This window comes from Idiotropiscis lumnitzeri, chromosome 19, assembly GCF_059441095.1.
Source record: "Idiotropiscis lumnitzeri isolate Australia: NSW breed Sydney's pygmy pipehorse chromosome 19, RoL_Ilum_1.0, whole genome shotgun sequence".
In the NCBI taxonomy this organism is placed as follows: domain Eukaryota; kingdom Metazoa; phylum Chordata; class Actinopteri; order Syngnathiformes; family Syngnathidae; genus Idiotropiscis; species Idiotropiscis lumnitzeri.
The window spans coordinates 5,900,947-5,919,001 of record NC_142409.1 but is presented as its reverse complement, the minus strand read 5'-3'; the positions used below and the strand labels follow the sequence as shown (position 1 = coordinate 5,919,001).

Genomic DNA, 18,055 nt, shown 5'->3' with positions numbered 1-18,055 from the left:
TCCTTTATTATGTTTCATGTTCATATTTGACAATGTCGTGTTTTTCTTGATTAAAAACACAGACATTTTTTTTGTAGTGGGGCGGAGAATGTGGAATTTGAAACAATTTCAAAGGGTAAGTGCGTGAATCAATGTAGCACGATTCCAGTTGAAGCTGGCAGTCGTGTAAATACTCCCCGCACCCAAATCCACTTATGCACCTCTGGGACCATCACGTAGGCATGCAGCCTCTGCTGCTGCGTCACACAATGAACAGCAGCCGTCTGACTCACTTCACTAACTGATCCACGTTTGGGAAGAGATCCCACAGGAGACCATCTGCCAACCTCTTCGGGAGAATGTCCAGAAGTCGTCGGGTCTGCATACACGCACATGGAGGCCATTTAACCAACTGAACCATAATAAGCGCTGTCTTGAGGATGAGATACTGTTCATTAAATAAGATTTTCAATCTTGTCTAGATTGTGTTGGTGTTTTAGGTTTTATTTTATTTTCCCAAGATCTGAAATGTGTGACCTTCCTTATTTTGGCCTTTAATTCAGTTTCAAAAACATGAACGCATATTGCATTGAGTGCAAACAGTGCCATAAAAGATCCAAGTTTCAAGGTTTTCTTTTGGGGGAGTTTTTTTTAAAGAGTGTAAGAGTTAGTGTTTTTAAAATACTACTGGTATTGTGATATTCAATTTGACCTATAGCCTCGTTTCATTCTATGCAATTGTCTGTTGCCACAGAGATTGTCCCAAGGGCAGGTTGAGGGCAACCTGACTTCTGAGGTAATGTTCCCGTGAGAAACGTTTTTTACCCTCTTGATCTGACATGCCTGTTATTTATTCACTGTACCTATAATACAATACAACTTCATTCATATAGCGCATTTCACAACAACTGGAGCTGTAACAAAACGCTTTCCATGAGTTGTAATATAAATTAAAGCGGGAAATTAGCACAGATAGCTACTGACTATAAGGACGACCTTCAAGCCCAAAGTCTGTTGGTAAAATTACTGGAGCTGCGATGCGTGCATGTCTGGAATATACAGGATGTGGGTCAGTCATTATGCATGAACTGATGCTCCCCTTGTCACAAAAGATAGTAATGGGTCATCCATACCCATCTTTGTCTTGTTAGTCTGAGGTTAGTTTTATATGAGAACAAAGTTCAATAATATAAAGACTAAGCGCCCGAATATATATTTCAACATTGGAAAAGTATTTTCAGCATTTTGAATGACATTGCAGCTACAGGGCAGGAGTGGTTCTGATATCTCGCTCATATTCAAGAGGTGTGACTGTGCGAATAGTTTTCTGTCAACACCCAAATGTCGGTGGGGCACACTCACTTTCGCTTGTGACCAAAACGAGAACACACAGAATGTAGATGAATGGGTTGAATAATATTTTCATGAGAAAAAAAAGATATATTTCATGGATGTCTGGTGGTACAGCAGCATCATAGTTGCTGACAGCAACAATGTAATATTAAAATAGAAGACCTACACTATGTTAGCGAATTACACCATATGGAGCATAAGAAATTCTTCAGAGAGGATAACAGCAGCGATAATGGAAGAGGTAGGTGACACAAACAGAAAACATGTTTTTATTTGTCTGCAGATGTCACGCTGTAACAAGATCCCTCGGGCCGCACTATTCCTTGGGGATTGAGATGTGTGTTTTGGAAAGTATTTGAGCACACCTGGCATCTGGCCCTTTGTCAAAATGTCATACTGTATAAAAAAGTAGACATTAGTGAAATGTGCTCGTTGGGCACATCTGGGTTCTTCTGCTGTCAAAGCAAAGCTGCAAAAATAATACTAATAATTTAAAATCGAATACAGCAGTACACCACTTACTTCACAAGCAGCTGTTCGGCAGACAGCGGTCACTCAATCAAAAAAGAGGCTTCAAGATGTTTATTGCCACAAAATTCAAGTTTACAGTTAAACTAAACAGAAAACCGAGACAAATAAAGGGTAATTCAACTCCCAGATTTTCTTTACACAAATATGTTCTATGCAGGCTCAGTAGTTGAAACATGATATTTTGATTATTATTGCGTTTGCAGAAAACGAGTTAAACTGTAAAATTTACCCATTTTTAGCCATTTCCGGGGGTGGCCATTTTGATACTTCGGTCGACTGAAAATGACATCACAAATACTAAGGGCTCAGGTAACGACCAATCATGGCTCAGCTACTGGAAACAGGTGCGCTGTGATTGCCACACAATGGGTGAGCTCATATATGATATGAATAAAATATTTCAGAGAACATTTTTATACTTTCACAGGTTGAAGTGGACAAGATTAGTGTTGAATTTTTAGTTGAATTTTGGTGGCGAATGATTGCCGTTTTAGACAATAGGGGGGTGAATTTAGTACTGTACCATCCATACTGGAGCTGGAGGAGTAAATCATACCTATTACATAAGTGCCAATGTTCAGCTGGATCAAATGTCCCTTTAAGGGATGAATTGAACACACTTCTCTTCACGTGAGTCAATGTTGCCGCCCATATTTATTTATTTATTTAAAAAAAACTCTTCTGAATCGAGTTGGAGGGAATTTGTTTGCTGATTTAAATATTAGCTAGTGACTGCCCTCTACCGGCAGAACGACGGACACTGTCACGTGATAAGGAAGGTGAACGAGACATCAAAAGCACTGCTGGTAAAGTATTCGTTCATGTTTATAAGGCCGCTCACAAAAGGTTACGTCATCCAACATTAGTACTACTATTCGCGTTTTTCTTATATAAAAACAGAAACAATACTCGGTTTTCCCAGATGTTCACGTGCAGTAAATTGAAAGTCTGTTTCTGTGACTAACGAACCCTAACACAGTATAGTCATAATTAGAGTAAACATTTAGAGTCAGATACAATTATTGGTCATACATGAGCGTGTCAATGTATTCGCCTCCTCTTTACTGACTTTACGAGTTTGTGTGTAGTCTTACACAACCAGCAGGTGGCAACACAAGACTGGTTAAACCACGCTGCCCAAAATATGGATATAGGTTGAATATATGTCAAACATTACGAGTAAAATATTTCTTTACTATTGACTATTTTTGTTTTGCAACGGATGTAAGACTAAAAATCTGACACTTGTGGGTTTAACAATCTTGCCATAGCTAAGCTCATCTTTGATAAGAAAAAAATACATAATTCATTGAGGTATATTTTTGACAGCGCTATCGTTATTTCATACTTTATTTAACACATTTTCACTTCTATAAAGACAACAACACATTTACAGAGCACAGTTAACATACAAAACTAGCAGTTTACAACAACAGCTACAAGGAAAGCTGTGTTCACCGAAAAACTCCACCCAAACGTCTTCATCAAAATTTTATTAAGGTAAAACAAAACACATTTGTACGTTAAGAGAACAAAGAGGAAAGACATTGTTGCGTGACTAAATTAAAACACCAGCCTGTTGTTTATGATGCTGCATGCCTTTTAAAAATGAATTTACAATGTGTTATATTCCTACAAACTTTTCTGTTGTGACGTCATGGCCGTCATCGCCATGGCAATAACGATAGGAATTCTTGTTACTCTAGTTTGTGTCCGCTTCTCTTCCACAGGTCATTCGCTTATGCGTGAATAGCTTTCATACTCTGAACTTTTAACATGCACACTGTAAAACTTTGACACACAAATAAAACCCGCTTCAGATTTGGGCAATTTCTTTGGCTCAGACAAGTAAACTGAAGTAAATAGGAATATTTACTGACACGCATACAAATCCGTTTATAAATGTTGACTTACTGTACATTTTAGCTTTTCATGAATACAAAAGTAATTACAATAACTGTATTTTGACCTTCCTGCTCTAAGGGATATAGGTATGCCAGAAATGTGTAAATAAATATCATGCTACGTTGCATATTTTGTCAGATTGCTACTATATAGTTAGGTTACCATGGTAGCAAGTGGTATCCTGGATTGTTTGCGCAAAGGATCCGGTATCAGACTGTTTGCAGTCGCAGCCTTGTTGCCTTTTGGGTAAAAACATCCCCGCCAAGAGGGCAAGCAGAGCATGCTGTGAGCCAGCGGGTTTACCACTAGCTGCGCGGATACGGAGCATCCTGCATCCTGCATGCCGGTCACTGCTAAGCCTCAGCCATGGAAATGCCACATTGGGTTGGCAAAAGCAGTCACCCTTTTTTTGACGTGCAGCGCGAAGTGAAACTAAGGATCAATGAATTAACTGATTAAATGCAACTCTATGGGCTGACAATCGGGTCAGGGTGAACCCCGACTTGCGCAGAGATGGCTGGCATTGGCTCCAGCACACCTGCAACCCTCATGAGGATAAGCGGCTTGGATAATCGATGATTGACTTCAATGCACGGTTTATTGGCTAAATTAATTAACTGCACTAAGATGGTGATTTTGAGCTTAGATGGTTGTTTGTCTTGCGATTGGCTGGAAACCCATTGGGATAGGCTCCAGCACACCTGCGATCCTTATGAGGAAAAGTGGGACAGATAATAGAAGGATGGATGGATGCACGAAGGCCTAATGTACAGTATAATCAACCTCTTCATATTCGCAGTTCTGCATTTTCAGTAAAACGCCACGTTCGCTCTGTGTCTTTTCATGACTGTCTATGGAGCGACTGCGGAGCACATAAAAAAATAAAATAAATAATAACAATAAAAAACAGCATTAAAATGATAAACATATTATACCAAACTTTTTTTTGTGATCCTTTTTTTTTTAAAACGTACAGTAGTTTTAGGATATGTAAATTGAAAACGCTACGCTGCCGGCAGGTCTTTCTTAAGGTGTCAAAACCCACAATCATAGAATTATAATTTCCTAAACTCCTGCATACGAGCCATTGTAAAAGAATGGTTTATCCGTCACACAGTGACCTACGACCTCTGGTGTCCATCGTTGGACTTTGGGCTTCCCGTCCGGGCCCGGTCGGACGATGACCGTGCTTCTTGATGCGACGGAAGGGTCCTCATCAAAGAAGTTAAAAGGTCGGAGGAAGAAGCCCACCGCGTTGCCAGGTGTTGCCGTGTTGGGGATGTCTTCTGAGTGAGGCACATGCAGGAAGCCCACCGTCACCCAGGCAACCAGATCCTACTCACAGAAAAGTTAACATAACCCTCAGGTTTGTCATCTCCCCACATAACATGTTGATTTATGTGCTTAAAAGTGCAAACTGAAGAAAATGTCAGAATTTGCAAGACCTGATAAGACTCATAAAGTGTTCCAAGCTAATTTTAACCAAGGGACACTTGAATAAAAAAAAAAAAACACCTGTGATGTTACACTCACAAAGCAAAAGGAAAGAAAATTACTTTGACCTCAACTTGACTGGCCATGAGAGCAGGGGAAAATGTGGTGGAAAATATTGCCTTTGAAATAGAATCCCTTCCCTGCAATTCCAGTTAAATCCACTGCTGAGCCAGCTGCAGTATAAAATCCAGAAATTTATTTATTTTCTTACCTGGTTGACAATATTTTCATTGTTTCGAATGTAGTCCTCAAATGCCACAACAGGTTTCCAGGGGTCATTCTGGTTATAAATACTGCTGCTGGTGGCCTCACTATCTTTATGACGAGTAACGGCCAGAGGATACCTGCGACATAAAAAAGTGTTTATCGTAATATCTGTCAGCCATATAGAGGACAAATTCATAGTGCAACACACAATAAATTAGCAAAAATTATATTTTTTTTGTCGTTGGCAGAGCTTCAAATGATTGAGTCACAGTCCAAAATAATTTTCACATATACAAACGTTTCAGTCCCATTGAACCTGAAAATAAACTTTTAAGCACACGGGATTACCTTGACCAACTGATGCCGTTTTCTTCTTGCCAGCCTCTTGGAAGCACGCTATCGCCATGCGAGTTTAACTGAATACGGTAGCTCTTTTGATGTCCCCACTTATTTTTCTCATTAGGATTGTAAAAATGTACATAGCGAGGGAACTTTCTGCCATAGCGGAAAGCGGCAGAACGCTCCGTCTTGTGTTCCGTCCAGTTGAGTTTGGATTGGACGATGAAGTTCTTGGGGCTCCAGGGATTTGTGAAGTTGACGTATTTCAAATTCATAGTCTGAAAGCTGTTCTCCCGACCTGTGTCAAAACAGATAATTATCAGTAGGAAGACATCGTGAGGCAACTGGCTTTTTTTTCTGTCAAAATATACTGATTGGGTTGCACATTAACCAAATTTGAACCACATTCATTCATGTTGATGACATTTTGTGATTCCACCATTACAGTACTGCATTTCCAATTTTCTCGATCGGAACATCCATTCTGTTCAATAGTGCGAGGAAATGGAGCTATCGCAGCTGTTTTCGAGTGAAAAGCAGGATACGCCCTCAACTGATCATCAGCCAATCACAAGGTACATATAAGAGACAGTCAGCCTGGGTTGGCTTTATTCTGATTACCAAAGTTATGACCTCATGTTTAATTAACTACTTTGAACACAGAATTAGACAGATTACAAAATATCCTTCTTACCGGCAATATCCAGGTCAACCTTATAATTGATGAGATGTGTGTGCAGGTTCCCCAACACATAGTTGTACACCTTGCGGCCGTACTTGAGTCCATTTGGTGTAAAGAAAGTAGCGTGGATGTAGCCAGTGGCGCTGACCTTCACCTCCATCACTCCATTTTGGTAGAAGATGAAATCCCAGATGTAGTCATAGTTGTAAACAGTTGAAGTGGTCCGTAACACCAGCACAGTGTTATCCAGTCCTCCGTAGAAGGTATACCCGCCCATGAATGCATTGAAATGTCTTCTCAAAGGTAAAGCTGTGGTCATCTCAAAAATACAGAGTGCATTTCTAAAGCGCACCGGTTTGTCGGTGTCAAAGTAGTGGTAAAGGTCAACAAAGGTGGCAATTTCTGGACAGTCAATCCCTGGGGCAAGCTCATATGATAAGGCACCCATGGCCCAACCAGCATCTATGTATTTTGTTTGCATGCCAGCAGGAGTGTCGCCAGAATAGAAAGCAATAGCTTCTTGGAGGCTGATCTCATAGGCAATCCTTTCTCCATTAAAACGGACGTCAAAGACCTGAAGTCCGGCTGATGAACGCACCCTGTGGGCGAACGACCATCCAGCATATTCAACAAAGTTGCCATCAATACGATAGCGATGCCCTTGAGGCTCCACAAGTTTCGGGCCGTGGATGTTGGTGGGAGTGTCGCTTTCACCCCGAAGGATGTAGGTGGAGTATGGATCATTGTCATCATGATGGGGTAGACTTACCTTCTCCACAGCTCCTGATTCATATTTTTCTACCAAGTCCTCCACGCTATCAAAGTACATACTGTTGTACCACACTTTGTCAACAGTCCACTTATCCGGATCCAAGTCTTTATGGTTGATCAGTATTTCAAACCCAATTGGGTGAATATAATATCCTTCCACAAACTTCACCAACATTATCCAAGACCTCCTCTCACCGGAAGCCAGCCCTCGTGGGGCTATGTCGATGAAAAACAAACAGCGATCAGAGCAGTTTGTGAAGCTAAATCCTCCTGTGGTCTCAAACAGGAGATTGTGCGCTTTTGATATGAGTTTGCCAATGCTGTGATTGAGATGATCATACTCCACAGAGGTCAATGGCCTTGACTCAAATGGAATTTGCCCATGTCCTTTGAACTTCTTGACCTCATGAGACTTTGGAGATGGTAAAGGTCCGACAATAAACTCGGTGATATTCGGCTTGGTTTGGTTTGCAAACTGGATAATCACGCGGGCTTGGCGTGGAGGTTTGGCTTGACCGCGGTCCAAAGCTCTCAAGGCTTCATTCTTTTTTGGCACTTGGAGCTCCATCATCAAGATGCTGTTCTTTTTGAGAGACATGTTATGAGCATCGGTGAGTCCAAATTCTGCAATCCCATGGAGGTAAGCCCGGACGGCCTTCATCTCCCGAGGGGTCAGGTCAGCAAACATGGGTGCGCCGTGATGAGCCCAGTCTCGTGCTCTGGAAGCCTCACACGTGGCCAAGCAGAGCAGACACAGCAGACAGAGAAGCCTCATTGCTAAAAGTTAAAAAAAAAAAAAAAAAACAGAGATATCAACAGTGGTAAGAATTTCTCTCCCTATTGACCACCTTCTAATTAACAGAACTGAATTGGGCTGTATTATTTTGACAAATTATTTATTGACTTGGTTAGCATTTATTTAGATATAGTACTTGCGGCAGTTCTATCAGTACTTTAAAAACATTTGTATTTTTGGAATGGAGAAACTAATATGGCAGAAAGGTCAGAACCAAGAATTAAATCTAAAACATTTGACTATGAGGTCGACATGCTAACACCTTTGAAATGTAGCATGCTTGATATCTAACTTTTAAAAAAAATTTCTGCAAATTTTGTAAGTTAAACACAGAGAAATGCATTCATGCACACTGGTATGACATTCAAAAAACAGTATTGTGATAAATATAAAGTACATTTGAAAGGAAAACAGAAACCACCTTCATACGGTAAGATTAAAGGGGATAACGACGGAGCCCTGATGCAAATATCTAAAATTGAGGCCCATCCAAAATTTTTTCAAATTGCCTATTGATCCTAAAAGATGGCGGCAAAGCACCATTTTCTATTATACAATGATTAATGAAGCTACTTCCCTCACTTCAACACGATTTCTTGACACTACAATGCCACTAGATGGCGCCAAAACCATATTTTCATTGTCGACATGGCTAGGTGAGTTTTTAAGCAAATAAAAAGACGATAAATTACTAGAACAGTAAGTTCCTAAATTCATTAATGCCGAATCACAAATATGTGTGGGATGACTGTATTATCCATTGTAATTGAAGTAACGGCTGCTTTGCTAGCTCGACTCTCTTAGAGTAAGGTGTAGGGTGGTGACAGCTGTGTTTGAGCTCTCATTCTAAAGCCAGGAGGTCAGACAGAATAGATTGGAGACTCTTTCGCTCCCCAGTCCGGTGGACAAGCTTCATTCAATAAACCGCTCCATCACCCTTCCCTCTTTACAGGATTAGGCTTGGACAAACATGTCTTTATTCTGCGACCGAGGCTCCGCTACCCCTGACCGTCACCTCCCACGTTCTATAACGTTTGACGCTGTGAGGTCACGGGATATGTCCGTCAAAGAGCTGAAATCCAATTTCAGTGCTTCCAGCTGTGACCTTCGACTTTTACCCAATGACTGGAGGTTCAGATGCTACTGTACGTCCTTCGAGTCGACCCCCGCATTTAAAAACCATGGTTCGGTCCCTTCATTAGGTAAAATATCACTTCATTGGAGACTGAAGAAGGAAAACAAATAGTGTAAGAAAAGTAAAAAAAAAAATAAAGAAAGAAATTGGAGATTAATTGAGAAGATCTAAAAGACAAAGGACATTCTGTGGGACAAAAAAAAACATCTCAAAAGCAGTTTTAAGGTAAGAACTTTTTTTCGACTTAAGATATTTAAGTTGTTCCAGTGTCCCACATCAATTCCGATATTAGTTTTCAGAAGTTTCAAATGTATTTTTTCGCGTGTTCAATTTGGAATTTTTCTTTTTAAATACCTGAAACTTATTGTGCATGCTGTTTAGTTTTTTTCTCTCAGAGAAATTTAAGCATGTGTTGCTGGAATGTGGAGGTACTGCTACTGACCCTGGTTGGACTGCAGGCAGTGACGGGAAAAGGGTAAGCATATAAACTACAGCAATTAATGGCAACACGTTGCATGCATTATTTTTGAATGCAATGAAAAAAATAATATATAGTAAAAATACTAAAAACAAGTCTTAACTTTATATTTTGTTCTGAAATATTTTTGTTGTGTTTCAATGTTCTCATCAGAAATGCATCAGGCTAAAATGTTGATGCATTCATTGTCTTCCTTATGAGTTAACTTTACCAGCTACAGTATGGTCAGAAATTTTGCATTTCCCTTCAAAGCGTCAAAATCATTATTAAATAAATTAATCCCCGATTAGAAAAAAAAGATAAAAAGTAACTTTAAAGTAACTTAAACTTGAGTAACTAATTACTCGACAAAGTCGGCGATATTGTAAAGTAACATTACTTTCGCTGCAAGTAACATTTTGGAAGTAACTTGCCCAGCTCTGCAGATGGGTACCACATTTTCAGAACCTCTGCACGAGATTCTTTTTTATATGAGCTGCACAGAGAAAGGATGGACAGATGGTTTGAAGCTGCGCAAAGAATTAAATGACATGCATTTTGGCTCCAGACACTGGTGCGAACACACCGTACAGCAGAAAGTGGATCGGGTCCTGAGCCCACGTCTGCAGCTGGAAGTGACCTGCTCCGAGGTGTACCAATATAACACCCAAGGCTGGAGACTGGATGTGGAGTCGATGAGGGCTAAGCATGGTGGGGATGACGGCATCGCGCTCTACTACCAACAGCACGGCCTCAAGGCACTTTGCTCGTTGTACAAGTAAGTCACTCAGTTTCATATCTTAAAAGTTTGGTCTGTGGAAAGCTGTTGGAGCATATATTTGATATTCGATTGATAACCCTATGCTCACTTATAGAACTTTTGTAAAGTAGCATTTACTTCAGTTCATTCATGTGGGTCAAAATGCAGAAATCAATGTTAGAGTAGATTACTAGTGTGCATGAAATATTAAGACATGCACATGCCAGAATTTAACATTTTAATGGGTATGATTGTGACCTTTTCCTGCAGCATCCATGGAAAGTTCCAATTAATTATTGATACAATGCTCTTGTGTGGACGTTCAAGACCTAACATATTTCCCTTCTGCTTGGATGACTAAATAAGAGTAACTCTCAAGTCTGTCACCATCCAGAAGCTTGATGTGTGCTGATAAGACGATCCATCCATTTCGTAGAGAGCGGGGGCTTATCCTGTAGATTACTTTGGCAAAATTCTGATCTGGATGGGTTGCTTGTCAATCGCAGGGCAACCATACACATTCTTATTCACAAAGCGTAAGCAACATTTTAGTGTGCATCTAATTGAATTTTGGGTTTGGAGAGGTTAAAAATATTGACTACGCATGCAGCATGGTCCACAATTAATGTGTTTTTATTGTTTTGTTTTGAGCTGCACCAAGCACAGGGCATATCCGTGTCCAGACTGCAAATGAATGACGCTTGTGCCACCATTGGATAATTGTGACACAGAGACGTTGTCAATACTTTCCGCCCTCACATGACAACTTAATCGAACATTAACCAAATGCGCTGTCAGACTGCTAAGGATGATTAACTTCTTGAGCTAGTTTTCAAGGTCCAAATGCACCCAAAAGTGAGCTAAGAGTGCGTTATCAGTAATGCAGCTTTTCACACTAACAAGATCATTAGTGAATGGCAATATGTGTATTCTGAACTTTTGACTTTGTATCTCCATGTTTTCATTCACATTGTTTATTTATTTATTATGTTTTTTAAATAAAGTCTGATTATTCATTCTGACTCACTTTCCACCATGAACAAGCCACTAATTAGAATGATTGTGCACAGTTGCGTGTTCAAATTGCTGTGTGGATATCCGCATGTTCTCCCCCTTCTTGCTCGGGCTACTGGTTGACTTTCTTCCAGAAATTCCAAAACCGTGCAAATGAGTTTAATTGAGAAGTGTAAAATTACCCATAGGTGGAAATGTGAGCGTGAATGAATGTTAGGCGTGTCACAAGTCAGAAATGGATGTACCATGTACAGGGTCCCGCGACTTATTTACATAATTTTTCACAGCAAGTATTTGAATGCCCATGAATCAAATGAAAAAAAACCCCAGTAATTACTGCGGTAACCGCGCGTGCCATCATATGTCGCTTGTAAACTAGTTCATTGCGCGCCGTTCGAAAACCCGAAACGTCGTTTGTCAGACGCGTGCCATAGGAACGCTTGTGTTGCAATGTGTCTCATGATGAGGTTTGGAACTGCAGAAAAAGGTGTGTAGCGTCATGCAACACATGCCACTCTTTATTCTAATAGGCAATATCACGGAGTGGCAAACTGGTTTTCCCTTTCGCCTGCAAGGTATGATTCATATTCTGATAAAGTTCAATGCAAATGCTCGATCCACCCGCGCGTGCAAACAACATCGTTATACTTATTTCTCATGATGGGACCTACTTGCCCGTGCCGTCGACCCCGCTGCGTGTGTCGAGTAATCCCGCTCAGGAATTATTTAGTAGGTAAAGCGCGTATAGAGGCTTATATGATGTTGGAGAGGCGGCGTCATGATGACGTCAGATGTCTGGTTTCCGCCCGGTGTTGTGTTTCAGAATTAAAAATAAATAAGAACAAATAAATAAATAAGAATAATAATTATATATATATATATATATATATATATATATATATATATATATATATATATATATATATATATATATATATATAAGCTTATTTTGTCATTTGGATGTCTGAATTATTTGAAGCAGAGACAACAAAGGGGAAAAAGCTCAGTCTCGCTATGGTGTTTTGATTGTATTTTATTTTATTTTTTCTTCTTTTTTGTACGATCGAACCCTTGAAAAATGTGTTGTTTCCTCAAAACATTTTGCAGGAATGCTTGTGCTTCTTTTTTTTTTTCCTCAACCAGGAGCAATGTATTAACCAGGGTTCCAAAACATGTGACATTCAATTGAAAATGTATTCTAAAATTGCCACAATATTACATAAACTGCAATCACTAGTTGTAATACTGCAAACCGTATGTTATCTAAGCTGTAAACCAGACTTTACAACAATCAGTATTATGGCTGACGATGATGTACATGTCAACTAACTTTCGTCCCCACCTCAGACTGCCTGTGATGGAAAGCCAAATGTTGAACAAGACAGTGAGAGCATGCTGTGAAGGTTGGAGTGGACCACGGTGCTCTGATGGTAAGAGAAAAATAATACAGTAATGCAGTACACTGCAATTGTGGAATATTTTATTTGTATGCCAAAACTTTACTGGCTTGCCATTGCAATATAATGTTGACGAATGTGTGAAGTTTTATCATTTTGTTATTTTGTGTAAGCAGTTTTGTGATTTGATTCCTATCCCTTCCGAACTCCATCTGTTTGTCTACTCACGCTCAGGTGTAGGAATGCATGGCCAATGTTACTCCACCTGGAGTTGTGCAGATTTCCCTGGTGTCCATAATGCCTCCCTCATGGCGATGGAACAGTGCTGCAGCAGCCAATGGGGTTTAAGTTGGAGAAATGCCTCGGACCAGACCTGCTTGTCCTGCACCTACACTCTCCTGCCAGGTGCCAAAATATGAACACACATGCATATTTACACATGAGTGAATATCAACACCCTTGTCTGTTTAATTTATGACTTGTTTGTATTTGTCACACACCTCCAGACTCACAGTTCTCCCCACTAGTACGTGGGGGTCTTCTCGGTAGCGTCAGGGCGCCTCAAGGCTCAGCCACATGCATGTCCTGGGGTGGATCCCACTATCGCACTTTTGACAAGAAGCACTTCCACTTCCAGGGTGGTTGCACTTACCTTCTGGCCTCATCTACTGATGGGACTTGGGCAGTCTATATCAGTACCGTCTGCGTCAGCGCAGGAGACTGCAGTAAGGTATAAAAGGTTTCCACTCTATCAGGGATGATATGATGGGATTAATTCTATTTGAAATTTGCTGTGGTTTTTACATTGAGTACAATGTGGCCATGGCCCTTTCTTTTCAGGCTCTGAAGATGATGATGGGTCTTGATTTGGTTGCAATTCACAACAGGAATTTAACTCTCAACAACCTTCATGTTCCAAATGGGGAACCCCTCTTTCAAAATGGTATGCTGTCACTCATCCTCAAATTGTCAAAGAGAAAATTATTTCTCACAGTATCTTCAGCATGGGCATTTTATCGTCTTCACTTAATCTCAGCACACCAACCAATTTAAAACATACTTTAGCGATTTATTTCTCACTATTTGTGTAGGCGTGAGTGTCCACTGGCTTGGAGATTTTGTGTTTGTGGAGAGTGGCCTCGGAGTGAGGGTTAAGTTTGACCTGGTCAACAGCGTCTATGTGACAGTAACGTCCGAGCATCTGGCAGCCACTAGGGGGCTTTGTGGAATCTACAACAACGACCCAAATGGTGCGTTAACTCAACTTTCACAAAATCTTGACCAAAAGTGATGGTTGTGAATTTTCCAATGGCGGTGTAATTCATTTGCTTTTTTTGTTGTAGATGATTTCACCACAATGGGAGGAACTGTGTCCCAGTATGCTGCTAGCTTTGGCAACTCATGGAAGGTTCCTGACCAGCAGAATGAAGTACTGCACAATATACATAGGACTTGTATTGCAATAGTATGGATCTCCTTGTTGGTGACTTAAAGTTCTCCAGTGGCTCCCCATATTCTTTTAAGGGCTGCAGTGATGCCGCGGAGCTCGGACACAGCTGTGACGTAACGGGAGATACTGCCTCACGCAGGCAAGCAGAGTCCAAGTGTCATCGATTGCTAGAAAGCCCCTTCACGCAATGCCACCCTCGCGTGAGTGCCCTCACGTTATTAAGCACCAATGATAGTCTCGTGGCATTCTGCCAATGCTGCCATACAACTTCCATGCTACTTGAGCATCATATTTGAGGAGAAATTTTCAGTTGTTGGAATCAGTATCAAGCCGTTCTAATGTTTGCAGTGCAGTGTTTGAGTTTCTGTCATGTTTTTCAGATGGACCCAGCGGCGTATCTAGATACATGCTTGTATCTTTTCTGTAGCTTGCCACCCAGGGAGAGGGAAGCAGCAGTATGTGACACACTGGCGAGCTATGCTCGAGAGTGTGCCCAGCAACATGTAATCATCATTTGGAGGGGAGGAAACTTATGTGGTAATGATATCAACATGCTTATTAGGCTACTTCTACTACTACAGTTAATTAATTAAACTGAATCGTTTTAGCACAGAAGTGTCAAAGTCATGGGTTGCGGTCCAGCTCCAGCTTACTGTGTAGCTTTATGTGGTACACTAACGTAAATGCGGGTATAGATTAATTGAAGACCAAAGCAGTAGTAGTACAAAATGGATGGATGTGTAAATGATCTTAAAATTTTACTTTTGTTCTTGTTCACATTGCCCTATAACCCCCCCCCCCCCCCAAAAAAAAACGTGTCATTGTCTCCCTCCCATATGCATCTCCCCAGCTCGCATCTGTCCCAGAGGGCAAGTCTTTTCAGACTGTGTGTCCTCATGTCCCCCAAGCTGTGCATCCCCCCAGCCCCCAGGCCCAGCTGCATCAGTGGGTCAGTGCCGGGAGGAGTGCGTGGGGGGGTGCGAGTGTCTTCCAGGACTCTATCTTCACCAAGGACAGTGCCTAAAAAGAGACGATTGCCCTTGTTTCCACCGCAGGCATACGTACCAGCCGGGAGACAAGATACAGCAGAGATGTAACACCTGGTGAGGTGGATGTGTGCTTCTGTGTTTCTGTCACTCCATTTATTTGCCTTTTTTTCTTTTTGGTTGACACTTCCCATATTCCTAATATAGTGTTTGTAGAGAAGGTCAGTGGCAGTGTTCTGGGGAAAAATGTGCTGCTCAGTGCAATCTGATGGGAGCGCTCCATGTGACCACCTTTGACAAAAAGAGATACTCGTTACAAGGAGGGGACTGCCCCTTTACCGTTGTTGAGGTAGGAGAATGACGGTACATTCCCTTGATAAATGCTTCACAGGGGCCCCCAACATGCTTGGGGTACAGAGAAAGTCTTCTTATTTCTCCCCTAAGATAAATGACATTTTAAAGACATTTTAAACCCCACTTTGAAATTTGTATTCTTTTGAAACCCAATGTCACACATTCTTACATTAAAATGCTCAATGAATTTTATAACTACTTTTAAAAATCAGGACCCCGTATGTATTCCTTTGAATCAGTGACTGCCCTGGTCTCACTTCATAACAGTGGAGTTTTTCCTCTTGAATTTAGGGAGAGCTGTCAATAATAGTGCCTTCAAAACCTTCAACTCTCCTTTGAAACTCTGACTTAAAAATTAACACAAATTCTGAGATTATAATTTTTTTAAACTCAACTGTAAAAGAAAAGGAGTTGTGCAACTGCTCATGTGTTGCTTGTTGGAGCAAAAACACTACTATGAAGATCAAACTCGATTAAATATTGGTTTTAAATTATAATATCAAAGAATTACCTTAATGAAGAAACGTGCTAACCATTTTAACTTGCAAAATATCAGTATTCGACTAAAAACTATTGTCGTAGTCATTTTAGTTTTATTAGACTGCATGGGAGTACAGTACTTAATGCTGTGCCTACATTTTTACTTGAATTACCCACATTGTTTCTGTGCTCCAATGTTTTTTCAGGACTACGTCGACCGAAAGCTAGTCGTGACCGTGCGCTCTGGCGAATGCACGGCAGGCGGAGGAGGCAGCGCAAAAGGCCTAGGATGTCTCGTAGAGATGACAGTCACAGCACTTCGTACCACTGTCACCATCACAGACACTGGTGAGTTTGTTCATTAAAAACTGACCGGATTGACCAACTGTTACTATGCATGAGTACATTGAACCCTTATTTATCGCCCATACATAATAGGTGAAAATCAATGATATATGAAGGATATACATTTTGTTTGTTTGTGCTCCGTGGGAACAACGGATTTTAAAGGGGTGTCCTCTTGTTGCTGTTAATTTTGCATCTGTAGACCGCAGTTCTCCCTGATATGTTATGACTCAACGTAGCGCTGAGGCATTTGTCGCTATACTGTAAACCTAAAACAAACAAACACAAACAATACGGCCACTTAAAAATCTGTGTTGACTTTTTTGTATCATCATTTATTTAGCTTGAAATTGGAATCTCTCGAAAGTTTGCATTGCTTATTCTAGGTGTGGTGATGTTGAACGGCCAGAGGGAACTATTGCCTGTGGTGACCGGGGACCTGATAGTGCGGAGGGCTTCGTCTGCCTTTCTCCTAATCCAGACGTTTGGAGCTCAGCTTCTGTGGCACCTAGATGGACCCCTCATCATCATTACTTTGCAGCCTCATTTCACAAACAAGGTGGCTTTCAAATGTCAGTTTCATTGTCCTTAGTGGAATTAAACACTTCAGGATATAAAAGTACAGCTGCCGTTAGTTTTGGAATCCTGAAACCCTGAAACTTAAACATGCACTTTGAGCAAGTAGGATCAGATCTAGCAGAGAGTACTCGGTTGAGAAAATCTTCGTCCTCATAGGAGTAGTGTTTCCCTGTCTGACTGATGTCCCTTGCCATGCTGATAGAACCCTTTCCCACAAGACTAAGACGCATATGTCATGTGTATATTTGATCTTGTAGGTGCGCGGCCTTTGTGGAACATTGACCTGGAACCAGCATGATGATTTTATGACCCCAGAAGGAGATGTGGAGAGCAGCGTATCGTCCTTCGCTGGCAAATTCACCACAGAACATTGCACTCTACCTGGAGGACCCCCTCCAGACCCCTGCACTACTTACACACAAAAGAGACACTATGCTGACACTGTGTGCGCCATCATACACAGCAATGTATTCCAGGTTAGTTTCTAATGTATAGCTTGATTTCATGAAGGAGACAGAATTCTGGAATGACCCATGTTTGCAATTCCTTGCGCGGTCCATTAGATCTATTATGTGGAAAGTTTGTAGTGGGCATATGCAATAATATTTTTTTTCAATTAAATTAGTCATCGTACAAACAGTCCTAAAAATGTACTCATATCTACTTTTTCTATTGCGGTATTGCACAAATTTATACTGACTAACTAACATTTGTTTGCTGCTTATTAAATACCATATATTTTGGCGGTATTAAGAGAGAGTTTGTTGACAGCAAACCAGTTTTACGAGGTCTGTGTTGATTGTTCTGATTAGAGCCGAGTTGGTGCAAATAGTTGTTTCCTCAGCAAATAATATAGATTGTAACATTTGATTTAACGTTTGTTATATAATTAATATAGATTGTAATTAGTTTTGGTCCCAATATAGACTCATGCAGAACACTGCATTCCATTGGTAAGATATTGGATTGAGTATTGCTTTCAAATTGATTTCGGTTACATAAATTATTTTTAATTCAATCATTGTTCTTGAATTCCATAAT

The 18,055-nt window shown here is 40.7% G+C and overlaps 2 protein-coding genes across 3 annotated transcripts in view; one reads left to right on the top strand and one right to left on the bottom strand.

Annotated features, from left to right (window-relative positions):
• Positions 1-3,341: 3,341 nt before the first annotated feature.
• On the bottom strand, positions 3,342-12,201 carry aoc1 (amine oxidase copper containing 1). Of its 2 annotated transcripts, none has more exons than XM_088283038.1 (5): positions 12,095-12,201; positions 6,503-8,038; positions 5,818-6,106; positions 5,474-5,606; positions 3,342-5,103 (listed from the first exon to the last, which is right to left on the bottom strand). In XM_088283038.1, exons 2-5 carry the CDS (start codon positions 8,034-8,036, stop codon positions 4,834-4,836), a joined length of 2,226 nt encoding a protein of 741 aa, XP_088139164.1. In that variant the 5' UTR covers positions 8,037-8,038; positions 12,095-12,201; the 3' UTR covers positions 3,342-4,833. The 2 variants fall into 2 exon arrangements, with proteins under 2 accessions (XP_088139164.1, XP_088139165.1); XM_088283039.1 differs by having other exon boundaries at positions 12,099-12,128.
• The window catches only part of sspo (SCO-spondin), a 52,178-nt gene continuing 43,631 nt past the window's right edge, over positions 9,509-18,055 (top strand). The window contains exons 1-15 of the mRNA XM_088283040.1: positions 9,509-9,667; positions 10,218-10,427; positions 12,771-12,853; positions 13,055-13,225; positions 13,327-13,550; positions 13,661-13,763; positions 13,912-14,070; positions 14,164-14,249; positions 14,345-14,470; positions 14,651-14,807; positions 15,121-15,373; positions 15,464-15,605; positions 16,297-16,438; positions 16,822-16,994; positions 17,272-17,490. Coding sequence (XP_088139166.1) covers positions 9,600-9,667; positions 10,218-10,427; positions 12,771-12,853; positions 13,055-13,225; positions 13,327-13,550; positions 13,661-13,763; positions 13,912-14,070; positions 14,164-14,249; positions 14,345-14,470; positions 14,651-14,807; positions 15,121-15,373; positions 15,464-15,605; positions 16,297-16,438; positions 16,822-16,994; positions 17,272-17,490 — 2,316 coding nt within the window. The 5' untranslated portion in view covers positions 9,509-9,599. The remainder of the gene's footprint in view (positions 9,668-10,217; positions 10,428-12,770; positions 12,854-13,054; positions 13,226-13,326; positions 13,551-13,660; positions 13,764-13,911; positions 14,071-14,163; positions 14,250-14,344; positions 14,471-14,650; positions 14,808-15,120; positions 15,374-15,463; positions 15,606-16,296; positions 16,439-16,821; positions 16,995-17,271; positions 17,491-18,055) is intronic.